The following is an 18,877-nucleotide window of genomic DNA, read 5'->3' as shown; positions in this document are numbered from 1 at the left end:
AGGGGGACACAGCAGCTGGTTCAATTGGTTGAACCGAACTCGCGGTGAACGCGAAAGGGGTTTACGAAGTATTGGCATGCTGTGTCGCGGCCACCATGCAAGCCACCTGTTCTGATGCCGTGGATTCGTACGTGGCCGTCCACGCGAATGCGCAGCAGAAGAGCATCAGTCCCGTTGACTCAAAAGCCGTCGTCCTCGCGACTGGCTGGTATTGCTGCAGGTCGCATGCGACAGCGCGCCAGATTGGGCTTGGAGGGGAAACGGAGTTTGGATGTGGCTTGTCCCTGCCAAAAGTCTGGCAGATGACTGATGAGTGATGAGCAATCCTGCTTCAGGATGAGTGTTTTTCTGAGTTTCCTCCCTTTGCTCCGTGCCCCCGAGTGCGGTGCCGCTGGTCTCCGACAACCCCACGCCCAGAGCAATCTCGGAGAGTAAACTTGTGAGAGAGGCTTTCTTTCGGCATGGGCAAAGTCGGAGACGGCCCCCCATCTGGCTTTTTTGTCATCACTTGACAGCTCCCGTGCGGAGCCAGGGTCCTCTTGCTTTTCGTCGGTATCCAGGGAGACGGGACAAGTCGGCGAACTGGTACGGCAGTATGACTGTTGTCGATGCTCAATCTGACGGCAGCCCGTGCGAAACATTGGATCAATGCTCAAAGAAGCAATTGCGGGTTTCTTCTGCTTCATTCGCAAGGAAGGGCGAACAGAGACAGGTACGGGGAGACGCCTCAAAGTGTAGGCAGACGCGAGGCTCCCCAACGGCGCCGCTGATGCAGCAGCTCCCGTGGATGCTCCGTCGCCCCGGGCAATTGACCAGTCGCGAAAGGCCGGCGTGGGGTACCAAGAGGCCGACTCATCACGACTGTGGCTGGTGTTCTAGGCATCACCGTAAAAGAAGGGACACCGCGAGAGCGAGTACGGCGTGTGCGTTACGCAGTAGCCTGTGAATCCCGTAGGCGGCGTTATGCCCAACGCGGAGAGCAAATATACTTCGCCCATTGGCTGCTGCTACGTTGCCCTCAGCCCTATCTCTCTTTCGGCGTGCTGTATCTGTACGTACACTCGGCACCCCTGCGCTTCTCTCCTGTAATTACTGCTCGGGGCCACTCGTAAATCCGTACAGATCTGCTTCGTGTTCCTCGCAAGGTGCTGTGATTGGTGCGTGTCCGACAAAGCCAGTCAGCTGGTTAGATGGCCCCCAGTCTCAGGCTCGCACTCGCAGCCAGGTGAACGGAGCCGACGGGCGGGCTGTGCTGGTGCTGATGCTGATGCTGATGCTGATGCTGTGCTGTTCCGCCCAGCGCTGCCTGCCAGAGTATTATCCATATTGGTGCAATGATTGATGATCGCGGTGCCCTTCGCGGCCCTCGGCGCCGTGCATGAGGCCTAGCGACCGACGGGGGTACGGATAGGTGCCCAGGTTGAGGTAGCAACCGCACTCGGTCTGCTCGTTTAGTCCTTTGGACACAATTAGGCTTCGAGTGCGGCACCTGCCCTGGGGTAAAGGACTAGGGATTAGGAATTGGTAATTGTGCCAATTGCAGGCCTTGGCCGGGCGATCACGCCCAAACACCACCCCGGGCCAATATTGAGGCCGTCCTTCTTTCGCTTGTCCGCCTCAGCCTGTCGCAGATGGCAGATGTGTCGAGAGTTACAGTTTCGAAGGGAGATGAGCCACGGCGATTGTGACGGGTGCGCCGAGGTAAGATGTGCGAATGCGCATAACCGCGTAACGGCCGAGGCGTAGGGGTCGTCGTACGTAAGGCACGCCCTTATTTTCACCAGTGATTGAATTCTGTGCAGAGGTTTGTCAGATGAAATTGTGCATTCGAGACTCGAGATGACGCGCTGGATGGGTAACGGGGATTGTGCTGTAGAGGCCGGGCCGCGGCGGTCGGCATGGGTAATCACTGAGCAGAACAGTCAGTACCTGGATGCCAATGGAATCACGGTGGAATCGGTGGTCGGTGCGGAGTTATGCCTATCCCCTATGTCCAAGGCCTCGGGTCGAGCCCGTGATGGCGGGAAGAGGGATAGCGGCCGGAGAGTTTGGACGGTCGACGTTGATGGAACTGATTGATTACAAGCACTGGCTGACAAAACAAGGTGTACAGTAATGGGGATGGTAGGTATTCGAAAAAGGTACGTATCCTTTGGCCGAGTGCGTCAGAGAAGAAACTGAGACGGGCTTGACGGGGCAGCCACGTACCTGGCGCCGGACAGCGCTGGTAAGCTAGAAAGTCCGAACCACGACGGCAGACATAGCTACCCACGGTGAGATAGGTACCTACAGCAGGTACTGCGGCAGTAGGCGAAAGAGCGGAAAAGTCGACCTGAGGTGTGCTCTGTAATGGCAGCCTGTGGGTGCTGCGGAGGCTCGGGAAGCGCCTCGGGCTTCTGATGACAAAAGCCGCCCAAACTCCAAAGTCCACAAGCCCACACCTTTCCGCTGCAAGTGTGTGAGTCCTCAGCCTAAGCCTCTCCACCCGTCCACCCGTCCTCACACCCCCGTGGTCATCACCCCCCTGCACCTGCACCTGCCACACACTCTCGACACCACACCCCTCCCCTTGTCACCGCTTCCTCACACACTTTTCTTCTCTCCGAGCCCGACAGTCCAGCGAAGCGGTCGAAGGAGTTAAAAGAAATCTGTTTCCCACCACGATCTAGATTCCCATCTTTCCAGTCCACCAGCTTCAGCTTCACAATCAACAGCCTCAGATTTCCAAAACAAGAAAGCATCTAACCCAACAAGCTTCAAACATATAAACACATCTCATCCCCATCTTTGGATATCTCAAGCTGTCTCTTCGCCTTACCTCATCAACCACTCCCGAGTCCAACCCGAGAAAAGCCCCTTGGAGAAGATTATCAAAGCTTCACACACCGGCAACACTAGCCTAGGCACCCCTGCACCACAACAACCCCCGATCTCGCTTTGAGTCATACCAGCCAAAATCGCGACATCAGTCACCGTCGGTGCAAAGTCACACAAAATGTCCACAACAACCACCCGTCCCCATACTCACTCTTCCTCCTCACCTCTGCACATCACCGCCCTCAAGAAGAAGATGAGCATCACTCAGACCTACTACCTTGCCCACAAGGCCCGGGCCAAGCTCTCATCTGAGGCTGCCCGCGCCGACCACGACCTCCGCCTCCTCGTCGGCCACGCCAACCTTCTCGACTCCCTGATGCTTGAGCTTGCCGACGCCGAGCGTGAGCAGGAGAGCTGGTTCAACCAATCCGTCCGCGGAGCCACCAAGAGCGAGGAGCGCCACGTGCAATGGGCCGACACCATCGTCGAGGATCCCGAGAATGACTGGGACGCCTCCGACTCGGATGACTCCTCAGACTCTTCCGACGACGACTACGACGAGGAGGACGATATCGAGATGGCCGACACCGTCTCCCTCCGCCGCATGCCCTCCGGCCCCGCTTCCCCGAGAACAACAACCGTCTCCGTCTCCGAGGACTACGACATGGAGGAGGACGACCTCGAGGAGGACTACGCACAGCTCGAGCTTGTCCGCACACCTTCCCACTCCAGCAGCTCATCACCACCAGAGCTCGAGCACGACTCCGACATCTCAGACGACGAGTCGATGCCCCCATCACCGCCAAACGCAGTGCTCACCTTCTCCGAGAAGGAAGCCAAGGAAGAGATCTCACAACAACAAGACGGCGCCTTCTACTCTGAAGGCTACTACCTGCCGCCCAGGAACCCAGCGAGGCTTGTGTCTGCCATCTCAGTGTACTAAAGTTTACACTTGGGACGTTTTCACTACTTCGACTGTGATTTGATCTCTTCTTTGGTTTTACAGCGAGCGTTTGCATAGCATGGCGTTTTTACATATATCGATACCAAGACCGGCATGGTTCATGATTTTGAACGGGCGGGTTTACAAAAAGACGGCAATGTCTACTCAGGAATTTCCTCTCATCTCTACGGATTTACTACAATATTTTCCTATGTCGGAACCGGGAAGCAAGGCACGAATGGGTTGGTCGGGTGGACCACATACGACCTTGATGGATAATGGATGGCTATTGGAATTACTTCTCTTCGGCTGCCGCTCCCGACTCCCCCGATCTCGGATCGCAGGAGCATCGTGGTTGAGTGGTTCAGCATTGTGTTACAGACAGATAGAACAGAGCCGCTGGGTTGCAACAGTGCCCATCAGCGAGCAAAATATCCAATTGAAACAGATTTCAATCTGAACCCCCTTTCCCCTCGCCTTTGCTTTGCACACGTGAAGAGGTCACGATTGCATCATTGCACTTCATTCGCCTCATCTCGGGGGTTGAAACTGGCTGACGAGTCATTCAGGCAGTCCACATGATTCAGCAGGAACGACAATGCGCTGCAGCGCAGCGAGCCAGACAGCGAGAGAGCAAGCGCAGGCAACGGGCCGCTTTACCTAAGCAGCAGAGACAAACCAACAGCCACAGCGATCTCGGCAGATCGGCGTCGCTCAACTTCCGTCCTCCCTGTTGCTTACCTCATTCAGCTCATCCCGCTGCCGCCTTCTGCAGCACTCGACAACCAAACTGTTCAACGAACCGACCGCCCCGACTTTCTATCGACACACCCCTGTCGAGCTCAGCAAGCCGTATTGCGGACGAATCACAAAGGAGCCATGGCATTCGGACTTTGGCGGTGTGTTTTAACTCCCTCCAAAAGTCGGAATTACCAAAGGGCTGCCTGGAGCAAGCGAAAACCCCGACGCCAGTGATTATTCCCGTTGCGGCCGCTTCGGGCAGTCAATCGAAATTGTCATTTACAGGTCGCCGTCAATGACAATGGTACCGCGCAGGACCAAACGACGAGAGTTGCGCCGCTCCCCCGACGGGTCTTAGGGATTGAGGCAAACGGCGATGAATGCAATTTCGACCATGGCCTGATTGCTTCGATGGCGACGCAATAGCGGAAACGAGTGCGAACGATGGCGGACGGCAGAAGCAGCGAGAAAAGGCGGCGCAGTCGTGAGTCCTGAGCGATTACGACGATACGACACGAGTCCTACAGCGTGTGCACCCGCGGGATGAATCTAGCGGAGTGCGCGGCCTCGCGAGCAGATGCGAGTGGCCGAGGGGGAGGGGTGTGTGGCAGAAATCTAGCCCAGCAGCTGGCAGGCTGGCAGGCTTCAATCAATCAGTCATCACTCTTCAGGACGGACGAATCCCGCCCGAATGGAGTCGGCGAGCCCAGGAAGGGGAAATTTTCGAGGGAGAGACCACCCAACGGAGCCCGTTCGACCTCCTCTCGGGGCCCGTGTTGCCTGCGCTCGGGCCGCCGTACACCACGTGTCGCCTCTCTGGCACACCCCCAAATCTCCATCTCCAGCCCCCATCAACCGCCCCCTGCGACCATCATCCCAGCTGACATAAGGCGCAGCAGAAGCTGTGCAATAGATCTCGCTGAGATTGGAGATTGGAGATTAGGGACTGCTGGAGATGGAAAATGGCACGAGGTTCGCTTGGCTTTCTTACGCCGTATTGCGCGACCCAGGGTCCCGGTCTGGCATCTTACTGTGCCTGGTCGTGGCCCGACGAGATTGGAACTGCCAACCCCTCGTTGCTCAGCTCACCGATCCTTCAATGCTGACACCAAACGCCAGGCGGACCAAGGTTTGTGTGTGATGGGCCGTTGTCTAATCTTACTGGCAGTTCAACCCGACAAACAGGGCTGAGAAGGAGGGCACGATTGCCGTTGGATAAACCGCCCAACCTTGAGGGCGCAGCGACACAAAAACAAACGAGTCCGACTTCGCTCTCGCGCAAACGGCACAAAATTGGTTGAGCCGACCGACGATAGATAACGAAGAGGGGAAAGCAGGACGGATGGAAAATTTGACGATCCAGTGACATTTTCCCGCCCGCCATTCGGCCTTCGCATCCGATGCGACGCAATCAGACCCCCCGCCTTTGCGTTCGCCAGTCTCGGCAAGCCTAAAAGTGTTGGTTCAGTTGCTCGGCGGGAAGCACTTTAGCAGACGGCCAGCGACAGGCGACGCTTATTTGTTTCACCTGAGCAGAGCTGGCCCTTCCCGATCGAGTATCCTTTGCCCGCGAGAGAGAGAGATTGTCCGGAGAGGAGTCATGACTGACACTTTGCTGCTCGCACGCAATCAACCGAGTCAATCAGGTCTCGGAAGACAAGTTTCCCTGGCGTGCCCAGCTTGCCAGCGTCTAGGCTAGGCCTCTGCGCTATCCCACGCTTTCGATTCATGACCCGTTCCACGATACCTCCCAAACGCACTTGTTGACCGCCAACCGCTTCACCGTCCACCAGCCTGCCGTTTAAATTTTTTCGCTGCTGCCCTACCGTGGAGCTTCTGGGCTGCGGTTGAGAGAGGGCCTCAACACTGAACCGGGCAACGTAGGGCGGTGAAAGGGGGGTCCCTTGCCTGTGCCTGAGCCTAACAAGCATTGAAATGCGAAATTGGGCCAGCGCGTTGCCAGCACGCCAGCAGCCAAATTTCGCTGCAAAGTGCGTGCAGGTGACACGTTCACCCCGGATGAGACAGTCAGCGTGGGGTTGACCCTATCTGCCTTGGCCCAGGTCGATCATCTGAGGCGGGATTGTGCAAGGCACAAGACGGGCGTGTCTCGCACGCCATTTCGATCGCAATAGGAAACACTGATTACCTGCTGTGCGCGCTGCTCCCTCGCGATAAGTTGAATGCTACAATGATTATGCTGCTAGAGTCCTACAACGGGTCACGATGGCAGTTGCAGTGGCCCGCTAGGACTATCGAGCGATCTTGGCCTCGATGATCTGCTGATAAGGGCACGGCTTCGCTTCCGAAGAATAATGCTGCATCCTTCTGTGGTCTACGGGAGCCTTCCAACAGGCCGACCGACCGCCGCACCGCCCGCAGGCGGCAGCGCTGCAGCAGCCGACCCCGCTGAAGTCCCCTCCGATCCGCTCGCCGCAACGAACTCCATCAGCAGGTTCACACACACCCCCTTCTCCGCTCCTCCGCCGGGGTGTCTTGCGGCGAACTGACGAGATGCGGAAAGAATGTGAGTCTTTCGGCACCGGCGGGGCGGTGGGCTTCTTTCCATCCAGGCACGACGCACCTCTGCGGGGGTGGACTTGTTTTTCTTCTGTGCGAAGAACCATGTTCAGCTGTGGGACGGACGCAAGGGCTGGGCGGTGATTTTCATCGACCATCGTCGAAAAGGTGCAAGAGAAGCGAGGCAGATAAGATCGAGCACGTCGTTCCAAGGCCCGGCTCTCCACCTCTTTGAGTCATCACGACGAGAGAGAATCGCGGCGTGCACAGTCACTCACACACAAATGTTACCTTCTCGCGTCCCACTCTTGATCCTCTGATGCGCGCATCTTCTGCTGCACACCCCGCTTGAGCTTGGCGTTGGAGTTAATCTCACTAAGTCCAGACCTTTAGGCCCCACCGGCAAGATTCCATGGGGTGTGAGTCTATCAAGAAAGATCTGGTGGGATTGATAATTGTGCTGCTGCTTGGGTAAGCCGAAGCCGAGCACAAGCCGATTATTCATCCAGGTACCAGCACGCAAGTGACGCGGACTCCACACTTTTCCGCGCGTTGGGTGCAGAGCGGGTGCGGCCGCGGCTGTTTGTCTGGCGGCTGGCCCTGTCGGCCTGGGACGTGCTCTCTCTCCCCTCGGCCGAACCAACGCCCACTGCCTAGGGACGAGTTCGAGGCCGAGTGACCGAGGAGGGGTTCGACTACGGAGCCCAGTGGGCTGGGATGGTTCACCGAGGTGAAGGACCCCCTTCAGACGAGACTTGAGACGGGTGCAACGGTTTGCGATGGCTTGGGGTTCTGATGTCAGAGATATGAAGAGTCATGGTGGTGATGCTACTTTTCCAAATAAGAATATCTGAAGCAAAACAAAATGAGAAAGCTCCTTATTGAGCCGTACGTGCCCTCGTGAGATGCCGTTCTCACCTCAGCCCACTATGCACCGCCGTTGTTGTCTATGCGGGTGTTCCAGACCAACGGTTCCTTCAACCCATCACCAACTCCGAGAAAACAAGAGTTGGCCCGTCCGCGAGAACATGGCTGTGGCTGAACTGCAGCGGGTGCCTGGTGAACCGGTCTTGGGGGACATATTCGGAATTAAGAACAGCTGTCATCCAATGGCAGATGCACCCTCCGGAACCCGATGGTGCGGGAGGGGTGTGTGAGGTGCGTGACGTTGACGATCTGTGTGCTTCGGATTTGGAGGGGTGATCTGGTGATGCTGGACGAGGCCTCGCTCTCGCGGTGGTGGTGTTTGCCCGCGTATTCGACGGCGTGGGGGGGGGTGGTGGTGTAAGACCACGCGGACTGTGAGTGTGCTGGGCCCGCGGCGCGGAGCGGGATTCGTGTGTCACCCCGACGCCGACGACACACTTTTGCTGTCAGTGTCATTGACTTTATTAGGCATGGGATGATCACTCTTTGCGCACAGGCCTGCCGGCCTCCCGGGACTTTCACAGCTCGGGGACATGCCAAAGTCCGGATCTCTCGCTGCGAATCAAGGGGGGAGAGTCCCCACTGTTTAGACGTAATTCGAGTGCCAACAGGTCCCTTGCTTTAGCGTCGTCGCTCCTTTGTGGCTGACGCCAATACCGAAGCCGCGGGGCCCGGTAGTTTGGACCCTTGGAGAATGGATGAAGTCATTTGCGAGTTGATCTGCGGAGGAGATTGGTTCGGACGAGGTGTTTGGACAAGGTGTCCGTCTCGGAGGCGATGCTGTCATGGAAGGGGGATCGGCGGGATGGAATGATGGGCCGGGGGTTGTTGACGTTGAGATTTTGGGTTTGGATCGATGAGAACGGTCGAGTTTGGGTGCCGTCCATCAGGGTTCTGGTGCCGGATGGTTGGGACGCAACCACAAATTGCCCGTTTTGGAATCGCCATGATAAATGCCCATAAGGGTGCTTTCATCTCACTGGCGGCGCATCTGCCAAGCCCATGGCTCACTCAAAACTAATAGGTGTCTGTGAACAACTACTTCGGAGAGGTTCCCTAGGTAGTCGAAGCGTTGCTTCGAGAAGCCAGTACTCATCCCTTATGGGCCAGACATTCCAGAAAATCCAGATGCTTTCAATCACACCATGAAAAAGTCGCTAATTCCATAAGCAGTCGTGCGCTGAGCTAATCTCGTCCTTGGCTCTTCAGCTCTGCCACCGTCTTCCAAGCGAAGCTTGCCAAGTTATCATCTTCACCAAGAACTTTTTTCAAACCCACAGCCACGTGATTTATCAACTTTACTCCCTCTTGCTGACGCGCCGCATCATCTAGAAGAGCCAAAGCTAGGAGCAATTGGCTGACCAACAGTGGAACATCCTCGTTGGGAGTTTCTTTCGTTTGTGCCAGACTTTTCCTTGCGTGCACCGCTTCCTCAAGGAGGTTGATGCCTCTAGGAGAGTTGTTTTGGGAGCAAGCAACCATCCCGGCCACGGTTTTCACACCGAGGTGAGTAGTCTGATCTGCCACACCTGGAATGGACTCGAATGTCTCCGAAAGGTCGTCATAGAGCTTGGCTGCCTCCTTCTCCTGCCCATTGAGCCAGTAAGCGTTCGCAAGTGCCATCTTAGTTCGATGAGTTTGTTCGATCTCTGCCTCCTTGTCGGCGCTCGTCGTCTGCTGCAACTGACGCAACGTAAGAATCGCCTTCTCGCATTGACCGGCAGCTGTGTATGAAGACCCAAGGGTGAGTTTCGTATCGAAAAGCTGCGTCTCGTCCCATAGCGCAACATCTCGATGCTCGTCGATGATCCCGTGGAGTATATTGATAGCTTTGGTGTGTTGCCCCACGCCCTTGTATAGCTCGGCAAGTGAGGGTACGAAGTTGCGTATCCATGGGTGTTCTGCGACGTCGAGTGAATGCAACCAACTCGCAATGTCGTCTGCGACATTCAGCGCATCCTTCATTCGACCGACGGATTTGTAGACTGTCCCAAGATCAATCTTCGATGTGAACTTTTCTGTATCCACGACCGCCTGTCCGCACGTTAAAGTTCTAACCAATTCATCGAGGTCATCTTCTTGAGCCTGGCGCTCCGCCATTTCTACCGCCATAACCCTTTCCTTTACCCCCAACCTTGCATAGGACTTTGCGAGCATTCCCTTCAGTTGCAAGTCATTCCCACCTCGCTTCCCTTGTATGTCCAACACCCATCGCAATACATTTGCAGCGTCATGATAACGTCTGTCTCTATAAAAGAAACATCCGACGTATCGACCCAGTTGCAGCACCTCATCAGTGTCGCATCCGAACTCTTCACTCGCTTTGAGAAGTCTCAAGGCATGTGGGAGGTACTCGCGTCCTTTTTGAGTGAAGTAGAACTGTTCACCATGCCCTGGGATAGTTTTGATTACAGTAGATACAGCAGAACGAACAGTATCTGGGATCAATCTCTTGCGTTCGTCTGACTCATTCCAGGCTCTCGCCACAAGGTGAACAAGGCTATGCATATCGAAGACTCGTCCCTCGTTGTTTCGGCTATGAATGAAGGCGTAGCCAAGAAGCGTTCCGACGGCGTTATCTTGACAAGTTTCGCCTTCAAATGTTGGAAGCATCGCCCGTGGTATTCCTGTTGGCTCAACCAGGGATAGGAATTCGAGTAACTTGGCGGCATTCGCGTTGAGCCGTTTCAAAGATATGGTCAGAGTAGCGACGACGGACCTCATCTTGCCCCCGATTGCCAGCTTGGGATTCAGGCGCTCGATTAATTGTTCGTCTGAGTAGTTCATGAGATTGAGGTATTCGTTGAAGAGTTTTTCATTTCCTTCCGGGACTTTCTTCTGGTTTCTCTTTATATAGGCCGCGGCATGGGCAATGGCTAGAGGCAGGCAGGTCAGCTTTTCGAGAAGAATACCGACTGTTCGATCGGCTTCTCGCGGCAGCCTTTTGTCAAGAAGCTTTTCGAAAAGAAGTCTTGAATCTCCCTCCTCCATGGCGGGTACCTCGACCTCATTGTCCGACGAGAGCCACCTAGCTATATCCCGCGATTGTGTCGTGAACAGTGTGACACCATTGTCATGGCTTGGAAGATAACTTTTCCCACTGGCGTCTTTGAATATGTGTTTGGCGCTGTATGTGTCATCGTCGTCCTTCAGCATGCTCTCGGTAATATCAGAGCCATCAGCGTTGTCGACCACAAGGAGCCAGGGACTCATATTTCCCGATATCAGCTGCCAGCGTAGGTCCAGTTTACGATCAGTTTCCCCTCCCGCCGGAAGGCCAGCACTGTCGGCGACGCTCTCATATGCATTATGAAAATTGACCTTGCTTGAAGCTGAAGTCCAAAACACAGAGTATTCTGGCTTCGTTTCTTTCACCCAATGGGCAAAGCTGGCTGCAATTTCGGTTTTCCCTACACCACTCAAGCCATAGAGGGCCACGTTTTTCGGGCGTTCCTTGCTGTTCTCGATCCAAGCTTGTAATTTCTGAAGAGTTTTCGCGCGACCAACAAAGTTCGCATTCTTCTCTTGTGGCATGTAATGGAATGCTGAACATTGTTAGTGATCGCACACCTAAAATTCGAACAAATCACACTGACGCTTTGATTGGCTGTTAAACGCAGCCATCTGGACACCAATTCTGGCAGTTTGGCACGAAGCTAATGATTTTATTAAGATGGACGAAACCCAAATCTTGGCAGCTCATTCCTTACCAATATTCACTGTAGAGTTGTAGGTGTTTCCTGAGTGATTCCCGTTGTTTTGCCTGCCACCAGAAACGTTGTTTTGTGTGGCTGTGGTACTGGATTGGTTCGTCTGACGGGCGTGGTTTGCGCCAGCTCTGATTTCCGACTCATCCAGAGTTTCACCCGCATCTTGAAGGGTTTTCAAAGCGTTTGTGATGTCGCTCATGTGGCCCTTGATTCCAAAGACCTCCACCATGGCGAGAGCCTGAAGGCGTTGCAAGATCCCCTCCATCAAAGTCTCGACACGACGGGCTTCCTTGCCTTGCGTAGCTACGTGATACCAAGCCCGGGCCTTCCCCCATGTATTGTTCTGGTCTCGGTCTTCATCGCACTTTTTCTGGAATTCTTCGAAGACGGTTTTGAGGACCTTGGCCTCCCGGTGGCACTCTCGGATAGCGTTGGAGACTGTCTTCTTAGTCTCTTCGTTGCCTTCAAGATCTTGCGGATTTGCGTGCTCGGCCTCTGTGAGGACCTGCTTGACCAGGGGAAGACTCTCTTTGATTTCATCAAAAGCCTTCGGACGACCTTGAATCTCGTCGATCGTGTTGTAGGTGCCGGAGACGGCCCCGATGATGCTAATGATAGCGCTAATCGTTCCAAGAGGCTCCATGTCGACGACGTGTTTGTGCAAGTTTCTCTCGTGTGGAAGAATATCCTCAGATAGGACAGAGGTAGACAAAAAAATGAAGGCCACTTCAGAACGGAACTCATCGTGTGTTACTCGGGGGACTGGGCTATATGTTCGTCATCCGCCGACCATGACATTGGGCGAACCGGCCAAGCCCATTCCGTAGGCCGTGTCGCGGCCCGAAGCGCCCCAAAGCTGACAAGCAGCTGGCTAAGATTGACTGGCCACAAGGAGTGTTACCCCCTGCATGCCGAGACTAGGCAACTCTCTGCCGAGAGACTAGACGCTTAAAATGCTTGCAGCGAACATCTTGAATGGGCGTTATGCGTGATATCAACTTGGTGGCGTCTGTTGTGCATCAATAGTGTGTGATTCGCAAGAGTCCAACTTCATGATTACCTGTCATCAAAACCGGCTTGCCAGGGGGTCCTTCCAACGGGCAAACCGTGAGGCAGAGCAGAGCAAGGAGGCGATGATCTGATATTGTCTGGAGTCTGGTTCAGCTCAAAGAGACCGCCTAATCACTCAGTCTAGACCGTCGATGGTCAAGATTGCAGGGTCAGGCTGCCTTCGACATATGACTACAAGAAGAAATGATCGACACTGCATACCGAGAGAGATTTTGCTTGCAAAATTTCTGAGCAAACGCATTGACTCTTCCGCTTACCCATAATCGCGGCTTGGGACTGGTACTGATTAACACACGAAAGACATCAAGTCCCGTTTTTGCCCAGATATGTGCTCATGGTAGGGGAGAGGCGGTTCTCCCTTCTGTATTCTCGCCCAATTAAGTTTATAGATCTCCTGAGATTGGCGTGAAGCTCGGGAGGGTGCATCACTTTGGCGCGTCAGGGGTGGGGTGGTCTCGATCACTCTCTAATTCCGAGCCCGCGATGGCCGCGGAGCGTGACACATGATACTAGCCTTGTTTGAGCGTCTATAGGAAACGTGATGCCTGGATATTCGTGCGTTTTTGGCTCATGCAAACGCTAGCCTTTCGAGCCTGGGACCGGCTGCAGCCGGTTAGGTTGCACCGGTCACCGGAGAAGTGGAGCACAACCTCTTCCGGGTGTGGTCCGGTCGTGCCGGCCGTGCACCGGCTCTGCCCACTCGCGTCATGGGTTGAAACGGTCATTCATTGTCACACTCCTGCAGCTCTCAGTCGATACGCAAGGACTAAAAAGTGCTTAATTGGGGTCGGCCCAGCGGTATCGGTCTCTGTGCTTATTGTTACAGAGAAAATCTCTTGCCACATTGCACAAGCAAGCAACATGCTCAATCAGCTCCAGGCCCTTCTCTCTTGATCTACCAGACACCAGATACAACCACTTGAGGCCACACTAAAAGCATAAGAAATGGCCTTCATTTTCGACAGCGAATAATTTCTATGTTGTAAACCAATTAAAAAATCAGATGCCTTACTGAGACTGCCCTATCCGGAAGTGAGCCTACACCTGGTGACATAGGGCGCGAAAACAGCGGTATCGATCGGCTTCTTCTGTCGTTTTTTCATAAAGCCCCGCCACGCCGCTAAGAGTTTCGACGGCCTCGTCGCACTACTCGGTCAGTCGATATGCCATTCCGAGCCTCCGCACCTAATACCGGGCGGAGATGAAGGCATTTTGTCTCCCAGGGCGCGGTATATGCCAGCCAGTGACGCTTGTGTTCGCAGCAACAACTTGTCTTCTGCCTCAAGAGTTGCCTGTCGTTTGTTTACCACACAGATCTGGGATAAGCCGGATAAGCAAAGACTTCTTGGGGGGAAGACACATCGTCTCGTACAAAGCCTTCAAAGTTGCTCTTTGATCCTTGACCAGCGCTGGTCGTGTTGTGGGTGGCTAAGCATGCCATCGTGTCCGGTGAACAGGTCGCAGTTGCACATGGCTCTGCCTCTGGGACTGGCATGAGTTTACGTTGCGCGACACGGGATGCTCTCCCGGGCTGTCTTGGTGGTGGCTGATCCCTTGAGAGTTGAACATCATTATAAACTACTTGTCTACAGTCTAAAGGTATCTCATGAAGGTATATCTTCCGCTTCGACCATTTCCTTCCGGCTGCAACCACTTCTCATCATTTATGCGTTCCCGACCCATCAAGCTCGTACATCACCCTGGGATTGGCATCCAACTCGGGAGGATGCATCATCTTGGGCACGTCAGGGGGAGGAGTCCGCCCACTCTCCAACTCCGAGGCCGCAATCGTCGCCGACGGCGGCACGGGAGAGTATCCGTGCTGAGGGGCGTATGGCTGCGCCTCCGCAACGGCGGGCTGGTTCGCGCTCTGGGCCTGCTGCCTCTTGCGCCTCTTCAGCAGGCAGAAGGCAGCCAGACCGATCGCCGCGATTCCGGCCACACCTCCGACGACTCCGCCGGCAATCGCGCCGGCGTTCGAAGAGCTGGAGCCCGAGTCGCTGGAAGAGCCACTGCCGGAGCCTGAGCCAGATCCTGAACCGGAGTCGGAGCTGGATCCATTGAAGAGAGCCGCGACCTCGTCGCTCGTATAAGTCACGCTCGAGAGTTTGCTTCGTCCATGTTAGTTACATTATCTCTGAACTTCGGCGCAAACAATACTTACCCCTCGTCATACCAAGCCTGCACGGTGTCCGGCGTCTGGTACGCGGCAGCGCTGGGGTTGTAGTTGTCGGCCCACTTCAGCTCCGTCATGTCAAAGATGCCAATGCCCTGGGGGAACGGATCCTTGTTCGCAAAAAACTTTGTGGACTGCACGAAGCTGCGGTTGATGCCGCCGACGGTGATCATCTGGCGCTGGCCGCCGACGGCGCAGCCCATGGCGTCGCGGGGGCTCGAGGACGTGTAGTCGGCCTTTGTCCAGAAGAAGCCGGGCAGACTCAGGATCCAGACCTCGTCGAAGGAGGTGCTTCCGCTGCTGCCTCCAAAGATGAAGCTGCGCACTTGGTTAGTATTTACCTGGCGTCTCGTTTCCTCAGCGACCTACATCTCATATGTGTTGTTCTGCCCCTGCGCTCCCACTGCGCAGTGCCACTGCCGCGGCGCGGGCGGTGTTCCCGACGTCTTTTGGGTGTACCACTTCTTCGTCACGGGGTCCATAAAGTAGAGCGTGTCAAAGGCTTGAAGCGCAACATCATCCGAAGCCACACCCTCTCCTACGGTGTACGTGCCTCCGCTGAAGAGCATGACGAGGCCGTTGTCGCCAAAGGTCGGGATGTACTGCGCCGCGCCACCAGCGATAGTACCGTACGGCGAGTACGGGGCGTCGGTGTGGTTCGTCCACGCCTGCGTCTGGTTCGCGTAGTTGAATTCCAGGAACCCCGGCACGGGACCGGCAGGCGTGGGGTCGGACGTCGACTGGGAGTAGCCGCCAAAGTAGAAGCCCGACTCGGGCGTGCTTACGAAGACGCCGCCCTGGGAGCGCTCGAAGTCGAGAAAGGTGCTGTGGCCGGGCTTGATCTCGGTGTTCCAGGAGCCGCCGCCCTTGTTGTCGGGGTTGAACCTCCACAGCTGGGCGCTGGGCAGCGGGTTGTCGTACGAGATGAAGCCGCCCCAGATGTAGAAGATGCCGCTGGAGTTGTCCTTCAAGATTGCCTGGCGCATCATCGTCGGCGCGTCGGTCTTCTTGGTCTCTGTGAAGGTGACGTTTGAGGGCGTCCAATATGATGTGAGGTCAATTGACAGCGTGCTGTTCACTGTTGGCATTGTTTAGTAGGGCGGTCTACGAGGTGACCGGCGGAGCAGACGAACTTGGGTTTGAAGGGCGGTATGTGAGGTTCTTCCCGTTCACCAGCTGTGAAACTTCGCCGCCGTCGATGTAGAGATAGTTGTCGACTACGGTTGCTGTTCGCCGTCAGCGGTCGCGACTCTCACCCCCAGTAGAGCGGGCAGGGACATACTCCTAGCAAAGGCCCTCCTCACAAAGTTGTCGACGGACGGGACGTCTGATACCTGCGCGGCGGTTTGCGCATAACATGTCGTAGCGAGCTGCCCAGCGGCGAGCAGCGCCGCCCACCGTGAAACCATGGCTAGAGAGAAACTCGGGCCACCTCGAGATATGGCGTTCTTTCGCGATAAAAGACCGCGGTCGTGGTAGCTGCGGGGGACCGAGTCAAAGTTACGGCGATCTCTTCGTCCAAACGATCAAGCTTCGAGACCAGAAACCACGCTGTTCCAATCCGTCCATCCGGCGATCACGAAGGATTCAAGAGCAGAGTTCGCGCCAGGGAGAGAGAAAAGGCGGGAGAGAAGGATGCGAGGGGGACAACCCTCACAGAAAAGTCACCAAAATGTAAGACGGATCGGCAAAACAGATGGCCAAGCTAGCTTCAATCTACGGATACTGGGGTTCCGCTCCATGTCGAACTGCATTGGAGCATCAGCTTTCAGTCCCTGACGCCGACATTTCATATCGAATGGCATACCACGTAGGAAGTGCCAGGATGCCGATCCTTTACCGCGACTCTGTGGGTGCATCTTGGTCGAGGTGTCTCGCGTGCCTGGCTAATGGGAGGTCGTCTTTTACTTGGGGGTCGCACCAAAGTCCCCCAGCTAGCGGGCACTTAGCACTCATAGCCACGGGGCGTCAGACGGCTAGCGCGATCCTGCGCCCACAGAGCGTGTAACCGTAATCATGGTGATTGGCGCTGCAACGGCCAGGGTTGCGATATCCTGGGAAATTTGGGAGCCCACTGAAGCGCATGCGGTTGCATCGATCCCCTTCAGCCTTGCACGGTGGTGTGGTTGCCGGCGGTTGTTTGGGGCTGTTGCGCGGGACAGACGGGAGTGGCTGCGCTGTCGGTGTGAAGTGCATGAGACTGCGTCACTTGCTGCGAGGAAGAATTTTGCCAAGACTATTTGGGGCACAATCTGGCATCGTTTCACAGAGGTGCCAATTTGAGAGAATACCGTGTGTTGTTGGGTTTGGAGACGAACAGTTGAGAGGTGATTCTCGCGATGCTCAGCTGTGGAGTTTCTTGGAGCTTCAAGTTGCAGTTGTGCTAGGCAGCAACTCAATGTTCAAGCACAGGCCACGTACGTCCAGGGATAGCCCTGAATGGATTTCCAGCTCTTGTCCGCTGGCCCTCTATCCGAAAATTCAGCAGTGGCCGGGAAATAATCGGACTTACAGTGGTCGTCCGATTGCCCATTCCCGGCTTGCCCCGTGCGTCCCGGACGGCTGGCAGTGCGTCATTACAAACCAACCCTGGAACAATTTTCTTTCCAGCACCCGATAGCTATCGTGGGGTACGGGACTCGAACCCACGCGCCTCGGACTTCGATTCGACAGAGCAAACCTCTTTCCAAGCTCCGGAAGCTGCAAGAGTTCTGTACGAGTTCACACAAAGTTCCAAACAATGCACGGAATCCCTCGACTCGTCGCGCGCAAGCAGCTGTCCGCAGCCAGCTTCGTCTGCCGGAGCTGTCGCCAGCACCAGCAGCAGCAGCGACAACGCCGCCCGTACTCGAGCAACATCAGCCCACCGCCCCCGGCACCGCCCGCCGCCGGTTTCACGGCCCTCCCCTCGCGCCGCCTCATCTCCGTCGCCGGCCCGGACGCCGCCAAGTTCCTGCAGGGCGTCATCACCGCCAACATCGCCTCCAAGGAAGCCCGCGCGCGGGAGACGGGCTTCTACGCCGCGTTCCTCAACGCCACCGGCCGCGTGCTGCACGACGTCTTCATCTACCCGGACACCGCCGGCCTGGGCGGCGGCGCCGCGGCCGGAGAGCAGCAGGCGGGCACGCGCTTCCTGATCGAGGCCGACGCGAACGAGGCCGAGAGGCTGGCGAAGCACATCAAGCGGTACAAGCTGCGCGCCAAGTTCAATGTGCGCCTGCTGGCGGTGGACGAGGCGACGGTGTGGCATGCGTGGGACGACAGCGGGAAGCCTGTCTCAACCGATGCGGCGACCTTGAGCACGCTGACGCGAGACCCGAGGACGCCCGGTTTGGGATACCGGTTGGTGCGGGGCAAGGATGCGCCGCCGCAGCTGGATCTTGAGGCTACCACGGAGGACAGCTACACCATCAGGCGATACTTGCAGGGGGTCGCCGAGGGGCAGGATGAGATCATCAGGGAGCACGCGCTGCCTCAGGAGACGAATATGGATTACATGAACGGCATCGACTATCACAAGGGCTGTTACGTCGGACAGGAGCTCACGATCCGGACGAAGCACCGCGGAGTGGTGCGCAAGAGGATACTCCCATGCATGGTCTACGATGTGGATAGAGCTGCGCCCCAGACACTGCAGTATAGGCCGGACGAAGATGCGAATCACGGTCCCGAGGGCCTGCCGGCAGAGACGATCCCGAGAGAGACGAGCATCGGCCGGTCTGGCAAGAAGGGAAGAAGCGCGGGCAAGTGGCTCAAGGGCATCGGAAACGTTGGCTTGGGTCTTTGCCGGCTAGAGATCATGACGGACGTCGTCCTCCCCGGCGAGACGGCCGCGTCGACGTTCGACCCCGCCAACGAGTTCATGCTACAGTGGGGCGAGGAAGACAAGAGCAACGCGGTGAAAATCAAGGCATTCGTGCCCGAATGGCTGAGGAATGGGTTGAACGAGGCACCTGCCCAGTAGAGAAGTCA

General features: G+C 56.1%; 4 protein-coding genes across 4 annotated transcripts; 2 read left to right on the top strand and 2 right to left on the bottom strand.

The window, feature by feature from the left end:
- Positions 1–2,995: 2,995 nt before the first annotated feature.
- CGCS363_v006451 (uncharacterized protein) lies at positions 2,996–3,760 on the top strand (the record flags this gene model as incomplete). The annotated part of the gene is made up of 1 exon (XM_036638300.1): positions 2,996–3,760. The coding sequence occupies one exon, from the start codon at positions 2,996–2,998 to the stop codon at positions 3,758–3,760; it is 765 nt and encodes a 254-aa protein (XP_036496578.1).
- A 5,373-nt stretch (positions 3,761–9,133) lies between these two features.
- On the bottom strand, positions 9,134–12,301 carry CGCS363_v006450 (uncharacterized protein; the record flags this gene model as incomplete). The annotated part of the gene is made up of 3 exons (XM_036638299.1): positions 9,134–11,493; positions 11,545–11,604; positions 11,659–12,301. 3 exons carry the CDS (start codon positions 12,299–12,301, stop codon positions 9,134–9,136), a joined length of 3,063 nt encoding a protein of 1,020 aa, XP_036496579.1.
- Positions 12,302–14,389: 2,088 nt separating this feature from the next.
- On the bottom strand, positions 14,390–16,314 carry CGCS363_v006449 (Kelch repeat-containing protein; the record flags this gene model as incomplete). Its single annotated transcript, XM_036638298.1, has 5 exons — positions 14,390–14,840; positions 14,894–15,223; positions 15,275–15,983; positions 16,039–16,131; positions 16,188–16,314. 5 exons carry the CDS (start codon positions 16,312–16,314, stop codon positions 14,390–14,392), a joined length of 1,710 nt encoding a protein of 569 aa, XP_036496780.1.
- Positions 16,315–17,645: 1,331 nt separating this feature from the next.
- Positions 17,646–18,869, top strand: CGCS363_v006448 (putative transferase CAF17; the record flags this gene model as incomplete). Its single annotated transcript, XM_036638297.1, has 1 exon — positions 17,646–18,869. The coding sequence occupies one exon, from the start codon at positions 17,646–17,648 to the stop codon at positions 18,867–18,869; it is 1,224 nt and encodes a 407-aa protein (XP_036496779.1).
- Between the last annotated feature and the right edge of the window lie 8 nt (positions 18,870–18,877).

The sequence above is a fragment of the Colletotrichum siamense genome (assembly GCF_013390195.1).
Source record: "Colletotrichum siamense strain Cg363 chromosome Unknown KSG_Cg363_contig04, whole genome shotgun sequence".
In the NCBI taxonomy this organism is placed as follows: Eukaryota; Fungi; Ascomycota; class Sordariomycetes; order Glomerellales; family Glomerellaceae; genus Colletotrichum; species Colletotrichum siamense.
This window is presented reverse-complemented; position numbering and strand designations above follow the sequence as displayed.